The sequence below is a fragment of the Cyprinus carpio genome, chromosome B4, assembly GCF_018340385.1.
Source record: "Cyprinus carpio isolate SPL01 chromosome B4, ASM1834038v1, whole genome shotgun sequence".
In the NCBI taxonomy this organism is placed as follows: domain Eukaryota; kingdom Metazoa; phylum Chordata; class Actinopteri; order Cypriniformes; family Cyprinidae; genus Cyprinus; species Cyprinus carpio.
In genome coordinates this window covers 26,127,431-26,136,679 of record NC_056600.1, presented here as the reverse complement: position 1 = coordinate 26,136,679, position 9,249 = coordinate 26,127,431, and the positions used below count along the sequence as shown (strand labels likewise).

At 37.7% G+C, this 9,249-nt stretch overlaps 1 protein-coding gene across 1 annotated transcript; it reads right to left on the bottom strand.

Moving 5' to 3' along the window:
* Window positions 1–4,135: 4,135 nt before the first annotated feature.
* On the bottom strand, window positions 4,136–6,037 carry LOC109080421 (gastrula zinc finger protein XlCGF57.1-like). The gene is made up of 2 exons (XM_042722987.1): window positions 6,024–6,037; window positions 4,136–5,743 (listed from the first exon to the last, which is right to left on the bottom strand). Exons 1-2 carry the CDS (start codon window positions 6,035–6,037, stop codon window positions 5,236–5,238), a joined length of 522 nt encoding a protein of 173 aa, XP_042578921.1. The 3' UTR covers window positions 4,136–5,235.
* Window positions 6,038–9,249: the final 3,212 nt, after the last annotated feature.

Here is a 9,249-nt window from a genome sequence, read left to right as displayed (position 1 = left end):
TTGGAACTTATATATGAAGTCTTGTTGCTATTGTGTTATACATAATTTCACCCTCCAATGCTGTATAGGCATTACTTTTTAGAGAAGGCATACTGATACAAAGGAAGACAAAGGTTCTGCTAGCGCTCCAATGTCATGTGATGTTATGTCAATCAAGCTGAAATTTAACAGTATTTTCTTTCTATATAATGGGCCAGCATACCAGTGCTCCAGAGAGCATGCTCTCAATGCCTAATATATCAAGTTGTTTGTATCCCTGCTGACTGTTTATGGATGGATAAACTTTTTACCAGCCCTTTATGGAGTAGATTGTGGTTATTCTGCTTGGATTACTCACCCCAGAGGACTTTAAACAGTTGGAAATACTTCCAAGATAATGCTCTCAAACTTACTACGTAACCGGTAAGACTGATCTTATCATTATTCATTCTTCCACGCTTAACTGAGAGACTCTATATGCACACATGCATACACATACATGTTTTGCTTGTGATATCTTAAAGGGGTTATGACATGGATTTTTACAAATATTTTTATGTTTCTTAGAGAGATACTCCATCTCAAAATGAAAATTTTGTCATTATTCACTTACCCCCATGTCGTTCCAAACCCGTAAAAGCTTTGTTCATCTTCAGAACACAATTTAAGATATTTTGGATGAAAACAGGGAGGCTCGAGATGTCCCATAGACAAATAAATAAACAGTATCAAGGTCCAGGAAAGTATTTGCTCATCAGAATAGTCCATCTGGCATCAGTGATTCAAAGGGGTTAGGAAGCGATGGAATACTTTTTTTGTACAAAAATAACGATTTTATTATTCCTCTCCTTCTTCCAAAGCACCATTTTGAAATTCTGAGCAGTATGCAGATGCCGTACGCTCTTCTGTTTCAGCCATGCCACGAGGATGTGTTTTCTACGTGTATTTACGCTTTGGTTTGAAAGCAAACAGTGCATCGGCGCAGCACGGCTGATACAGAAGAGTGTACGCCATCTGCGCTCAAAATTGCCGATTTGGAGAGACACAGAGGAGAGTAGTTCACTGACAATTGGGCAATATCACATTCATAATCGCAGATTAATCACATTCAATTTCTAATCACGCTTTACTGACCACATTCATAATCGCAATTTTTACTGACGAGATGTGCATAACAATCGAATTTGATTAACCATGTGACTGTCAGGGGGGTTCAACCCATACGAAGACGAGCCAAACAACAATAACAAGTATTCAACAAGGTCCAAGGAAAGTCTTCCGCCATTTTGGCAAGTACCCCAGAATGTAGTCAATGTATTCAGGCTTCAGTATGATTCAGCATGTGCCGTAACGTTAGGATCAGCGTTGTTTTCTTTGTGCAGAAAAAGTATTTGCATAGCTTCATAAAATTACAATTGAACCCCGATGTCACACGGACTATTTTATTGTCCAACAACTATTTTACCGATGTCCTTGCTACATTTCGTCTATGGAGGATCAGAGAGCTCTCAGATTCCATCAAAAATATCTTTATTTGTGTTCCGAAGATGAAGTGAGATTTTATGGGTTTAGAACGACTTGAGGGTGAGTAATTAATGAAAGAATTTTCATTTTTGGGAGAACTAACCATTTAAAAGAGGCAAACATGAGAGATCCAGTGTCTTTAGTTTAGGAGAAAAATCTGAGCACAGTGTCTAATGTTGTTAAGATCTCTTCTAAAGTGGCTTTCACACAGGATGTGGAAAGCTCTGTGGTGTGAAATCCATTCATTTCAATGGCTTGCTCCACAAGAGGATAGTTTGTTGCTGCGTTGACCAAAGCACACACGCAGCGGAGCGCACATGGGAGAGCTTGCGTGCACGCCTTGGTCAAAGTTAAAAAATGTTCAACTTTTGCTACTGCGCTCTGTGATGATTACCCATGTGGCCAATAGAAACGGGGCATCCAAATTTAACTCCCGGTAAAAGTTTTGAAAACTCCACCTATTTCGTTCTTGCCAGCGTAACGCAATTCACTTTGTATCTCAAGGGCTGCGCTAAACCCAGCGGCCAGCGTGGCACATGCCACATCCTGTGTGAAAGGGCCATAAAAACTATAAAGGAGACAAATATGAGAAATCCAGAGTCTCTAACCAAAGAGAAAAATCTGAGCACTGTGTGTGATGATGATAAGGTTTCTTATAAAACTTCAAAGAAAGTTTATTTTCTTACAAGAAAAGGTCAAACAGTCTTACAGTCACCTTCTCAATTCTTAAAATTTGCTTACCTAGAATGTATTAAACATAATTCATAGATAATGGTATAGGTGAGGTTAAATTAACTAGAGACTCTATCATAACGCATGCATAAAATAGTATACAATACAATATACAGGAACAGTAATAATACACACAATGACCTGAAGATATGAGTGTTCATTCTCAGAAATGTTTGTCTATACATTTTTTAGAGAAGAGTTCTTTTCTATGGCCATTATGTGTCTTGGAAATGTAGTGAAAGTTGCTCTGCCCATATTCCTTTGAGCAATAAAACCAGTGTTATCAGATGATTTGTCTTTGGTTGCCATGGAACCAGAGACCTTTTCTGCCTTTTTGGGGCATTCGTTGCATTTTTAGGGAATTTTTGGTTGGTTTCAGAGTAAGGGTCCTGGTGTTAAGGATTATTTGTTAATTATAACAAATAATTGTGTCTGATTGGTCCAAATGCTACAGGAGGCAATGAAGATTCATCACTAGGCGTTTGAAAATACGCCTAATGGAAACACACCAATTTCACAAAAATGCCCATATATCGCAAAAAAGTTTTTACTTTAGATTGTTTTTGTTTTTATGGGAATGAGGGAATGGTTTAATAAACTGCAATGGAAAAGTTCTTTTTTCGCATTAACCTGTTAACCCGCACCTGGACGCCAGCGCACTGAACGCTCTTTGTTTGCATGTGTCAATGTTTATAAATAGATTAAATGAAATGGGACAAAATTAATCATTACAAACTATATATATTATAAAGGTCTAAACCTCAAGCAGACGACATCATTTCAATGGAAATCTTATAAGGAATGTATTTGCTAAATTTGTGTAAGCTGTACACATCAAAACATGCATAAACAAAACGAAGTATGTACCAGATTTGTCGTAATAGTGAGTCATAAACACATCCACAGCTGTAACTCCTGTTTAGTTCGAAAGGTAAGGGTCCACTGAACGACATCTCATAGAGCACTTTTAATCCAACAAAGCAATAACGTTGTAATATGGATGGGAATTCCTTTGTTAACGTCTCAGTTCTTCAGGGACAGTATTGTTTGTATCCGTTATAGAATAATCTACGCTCAAAAAACTGCATCTTGGTAGTAAAAAACAGCATGGATTTGTAGAATATAGTGTCACAAACAAAATGAGACCATCCACTAAAAAACAAGTCAAATATACGCAGAATGTTGTTTATTTGAATTCTGGCACTCTCTCGTGATGGCTCATGACACGCGCTGTGACGCACCTGTAATCTGATGGGGGCATAATTTAACGATCAGCCTTTTGCACAAATAATCTTTCTTTTTTTTCCTTCTTCAACATTTTTCATATATGTGTGTGTTTGTGGGGAATGTGGCAGTATCTGCATGATTACCATCTATATGACTGATAATCAGCGTGTGATAGACGGCTATCAGTAAGAATGCAGTCTATATGAATAGTGTGCTTATTGAATATATGGCGCATCTGTATGATTACCATCTGTATTACCAGCCATCAGCATTTGATTACTGACTGTTTCAGCATCTATCAGTGTAAATGCTGTATTTCAAGCAATCTCAAGATGTACTGTAATTGGCATACATGGGTAATTTTTTTTCTTATTTCTTTTTATCATTATATTCTTTATATTCTTATTGTATTTTCTAGTGCTCAAATAAATCACTTATACGATGTCTAAGATTCTGTCTATTGTTTCTTTTTTGGGGGGGGTCTAGACATAGCATCAGAAAAATGGTTGCAATAATCTAATTTTTCATGGTACCTTCTTCAGATTTGAAGTAAAAGCTCATGAGACATGTGACTTTCAACCCATTACTTTTCTAGATTGCTCCAGGACTGATTTAATGTATTTTTTATATGAAATAAAAAAAAATCAGTGTGGTAGAATTTTTTTCAAGGCACTTCAGTGTCTATAACTTTTTAACTTTTTGAGCATTATCAACTCTGGATGATGGATAGTAAAGCCCAAAGAGTCTTCTTTCCAAATACACCAAAATCAGTCATAAACTATTACAATTTTAAGTTAGGTAGGTCATTTTCAGCTGTGAGTCCCAAAATGGGGGGTGCAGGTTAACAGGTCACATATGTAAAAAGTCAGTTTTTCTTCAATGTACTATAGCCTACAAGAAACACTTCATACGTGGCTGCTCTCCAGTATAAGGGGCTTTCCCTACCATTAATGCTTCGACAGTTTACACTGCACACGTCTGCCGTACAGTGTGGCTCTGATATGGCCACTGAAGCTGATTGCGGCCACTCTAGACAATGCTTGTGTTTATTCCAACCGCGTCATGCACGTTTCTGAAGCGGCTCTCTGTGCTACTTCTGTAAAGATACACGCATATGCCTCCTTTGAATAAATATAGCCAAAATCCGTTTTGCGAGAGGCAAAAGCTTACGTTTCAGTCGCATAACATTGGTTAATGGAAATGCTGTCATTTCGTAATACTTATCTTATCAATATTTATAAAATATTGCAAAAGTTTTGCACAAATCTGTATTGGAACCGCCACTACTGTGAAGTTTTTCAGTTTGAAATGACATCAATTCAGCTGTAAACAGTTCTACAAAAGACAGCAATGTAGTTATTCAGTTAGAATCTGTTCAGTGTTGACTGAAATCAATGTCAATGTTGCAAGATGCGATTCAGCTGTAAAGCAGCTCTACGGAAGAAGTTATGCCATCATCCAGCTTATGTGAAACTCAAGATTTGCTTTGTTTGTGAAAGTCTTTCCACAGTGATGGCACATGACAGTCTTCTCTCCGATGTCCCTGAATGATTCCTTGGCTTTTCTTGTCTGTAAAACTCATTCCACACTGATGACATTCAAGCAGGTCCCTCTTGGTAAAATCTTTATGTGGTACCTAAGGTTACCTTCTCTTTAGTGTGAGTTCTCATGTGAACTTCAAGGTATCGTTCTTGACTGAAACTCTTTCCGCACTGAGGGCATATGTAAGGCTTCTCCTCAGTGTGAGTTCTCATGTGCCTGTTAAGACTTCCTTTATGAGTAAAACTGTTTCCACACTGTTGGCAGGAAAGATTTCTCCATAGTGTGAATTTGCCTGTGGACGGTAAGGCAGGAGAAGGGTTTCTTTCCAGTGTGAATTCTCATATGATAATTAAGGGTTCCAAGTTGACTGAAACTTTTTCCACACTGTTTGCAGGTGAAAGGCTTCTCTCCAGTATGAATTCTCATATGGTGAATAAGATTTCCAGGTTGACGGAAACTCTTTCCACACTGTTTGCAGGTGAAAGGCTTCTCTCCAGTGTGAATTCTCATGTGAGATTCAAGATTTACATGTTGACTGAAACTCTTTCCACACTGTTTGCAGATGAAAGGCTTCTCTCCAGTGTGAATCCTCATGTGAACTTTAAGGTTTCCATGAAAACTGAAACTCTTTCCACACTGATTGCATGTGTAAGGCTTCTCTCCACTGTGAACTCTCATGTGCTTGTTGAGGCTTCCTTTATGAGTGAAACTGTTTCCACACTGTTGGCAGGTAAAAAGGCTGTGGGTGTAAATGTTTGTTTTTTTTTTGATTGAATCTCTTTTCACGGAGGGGGTGTTTTCTTTTTTTTGTGAATTTTCATTTGTGTGTTTTGTTTTGTGCCTGTTAAGTTTTCCTTGTTGACTGAAAGTCTTTCCACACTGAAAGCAAGCAAAATAATTCCTAGTTCCTGTCTTTTGAGCTCTTTTTTGAGTGGAAGTCTTTTCAGACTGTAAGGAACAAAAAGATTTTTCTCCAGTTATGAAGTCATGTATTTTTTGCTATTTCCTGTCTTTTGAGCCTCTGTAGATACATGATCAGTTTAGAGACGTCTTTCTCCTCAATTTCATTCAGTACTTCCCTCTCCTCTTTCAGTGACATCAGATCTAAGGTGGAAAAACAAACCAAGAAAAAAAGTTAACCCCAGTTTAATGGCACAAAGCAATCAACATCAAAACATGTAGATATGTAATGTAGATATGTAATGCAAAGCAATCAACATCAAGGGTTCCAGGGAGGGGGGGGGGGGCAGACCTTGATGTTGCTTCTGGTCGGCTTCGATTAGAGGCTGCATTGAAGCATGATGGAGATTTTTTTTCGGGACTGGAAACAATGTAGCGTATCAGACCCGAACCTCAGTACAAATGTTGTCAGGACCCGGGCAGCTTTGCGTAATTGAAGGATGTCGATCAGGACCATGGTGCCTGAAACATGAGGGAGCCGAGAGATGTTGCTGTCACATTCTTCAGAAAGGCTGAAACAGGATGTTGTAAATCAATTCCTAGTGCAACAAGTCTGTAGAAGCAAGTCCACTAACCAATCCACTTGGTTGTGTAACCAACTCTTTCACAGAACAGCTTTCAACATTAACACCATTAGAACAGTTTAGCATGACAATGTGGGGGGGCGGGGGGAGGACAGTTTGTAATTGACAATTTCAATTCCAAAAAGAGATTGTCGAATTTGGGGCAAGTAATCAAGCATCGTTCCTGTTGCTTGTTGCTGTTGCAAGTAATCAAGATTGATGGTAGAATGGATGTAAAGGGTTGTGATTCTCATGCTGTGGATTTCCATGAGAGTAATAAAATGAGAGTAAAAAAGATCGTTGGATTGCTAGCAGAACCAGACTGAAATTTCCTTTAAGGGGAAGTCCTTTTTGAACCTCTGTTCTCCACAGAACGTCCAGTTTTACAAAAGCAATCAACATCCTTATGTTTGTTTACACCAGGGTGTAATCACTTATGTGTGTATGTCTTTTTAATTCTTCAGAAAGGCAACTATTGAATAGCTTAAGTATTCAATATTCATGTTTAGTATGTGTGTTCAAATCTTATTGCTTGAAAAAGACCTTTTCTGTTCCACTCTTATTGCTTGAAAAGTTTCTGACCATCAGTTTTTTGTCAAATGTATCATATTCTTATCATAGGAATCATGTCCAAAATTATAACTAGCGCTTGTTGTTCATCTTTCTCCAATCACAAATGCAGACATGGTTTAATGTTTACGTGGCATGATGCAACGCAACGTGTAAAAAGACAGTACAAGTCAGCGGTTCTCAATTACAGTCCTCGCACACCCCTGCCAATCAGAGCACACCTTGCTTTTCAGACCGATGAGCTTTGTAAAAAACGATGCGTTTCAGAAAGGCTGGGCATAGAGGGGAAACAATAATGTACAGTATGTGGAAAATGTGTTTTTTGAACCTTAAACCGCATAAACATTTCATTACACCAAATACACAAAATCATATGACCCCTTTAAGTACTAGAAATTAATGGTTTTATTTTAGAAGCAAACATTCTGTTTAATTTGACAGAAAAATAAAACTGTTTAGACTAATTTCGTATTAATGTTTCAACTTAAATCCATGATGTCATAACAAATGCCCAATGTGAAAGCAGGATCTTCTCAGCTGCACTTGAAGGTAGCATTAACATTTGTCTGATCATGTGATCTCAACACGACTGTCGTCAAACCACTTTAGTGTGTACGATCACACTGGTGTGATTAGAACGTTCAGTGCATCACATCATGAATTCAAACCTGTTTTCGCGCTTTTCCTGGCATTTTATCATTATCACAACTATTCAGTGTTTTCAACCATATAACCAGTGTTGCCAAGTGCGCTACTTTCACACTATTGTTTTTAATGTCCGCGGGTTTAAGTGACCCCAATAACGTGATATTTGACCCCTAAAATGCGTATTTTTACAAGGGGAACTAGACCAAAAATGTATATTTTACCCTACCGGAATGTGATTTTTACCGTGGGTCCCCCTCGAAATGTGATTGGGCTAGTTTTGAATAGCAATTGGGAGGGTTTTGTTGTGAAAACCAGGCAACCCTGCATATAACGCTTATTTTAGACTCCAGACATTTAAATACACTCAAGTACTAGCAAAACAATACATTTATAGTTTGTAAAAATACAACACTAATGTCTATGGAAGCGGCAATAATGATCCTTACAAATATAAACTGACGGAATGTTTTACCGATTTTACATACACACTGTTGAGGTAACTATAAAGTTTACTCTGCTCTTCTCCCAGTTCACCAGAAACTTACTGTAATTTATTTTGGGAGGACACAATGATTCAACATGTTGTAAATCCCACAGCTTGAATTTAGCATGAACTAATATGGCGTCGCCCATCACCCGGTATGGATCAACTAAAATAGTCATTATAAAAGTGCTTAAACTTCCAAATACATTTACTTTGCACATATTTCAGAATCTGAATATCAGATATTTAATCACATAGTGAGCAAGTTTGTGAATATTATTAATAAAAAAGGAAAACAAAGTAAAAATAGATCTGTTATAGATGTTTTTCCTAAATGCTGAAGTCACGCCTGACGCTTAACCAGAAGGATTGCTTTGCATTTCCAGTCTCCAGTGCTTCTAGTCAAATAAGCGTCTATTCCGAGCTCATAATCTTTTAAAATATGTTTATAAAAAAAGCACATGGCTCCAAAGCGCCATCACTTTACAGTGTCGTAATGAGCTACATTAAAAACAGATGGACACTATTTGAATGCGTTCCTATGGAGACAGGAACAGAAGAGCATCCAATCAGAAGTTAGAATTTGTAACAGCGGCGTTCATCATTTACTCAGGAAAAAGGGGCACATTCCAGACTGCTTTTTTGCGCCCTTCAAAGGCTCTTCCAGAAGTCCGTTAGCGAACGGAACACGCGGTGGTCACAGTTAGGAGATCTTCCGATGCATTTTAAAGCAAAGTTGTGGCTGATTTCGACTTCACATACAATCGTAAGTGGAACAGGCTAATCAAATGTGTCTATTTTAATGTGATACAAAATATTTTTAATCAGAAATATTATTTAAGATGGTAGTGTAAGCAAATTTAAGTTAGTTAAGTTTGAAAAAGATTAACAGTAAATAAGGCAATTAGACAATATTTGAATATAACAATGAGAAGAAATACATATTTGCAACAAGCGTCGTCAAGGTCACATTTGGTCAGTCATTCCCTTCGTCAAGGGAGTTCCAAACGCTTATATGAG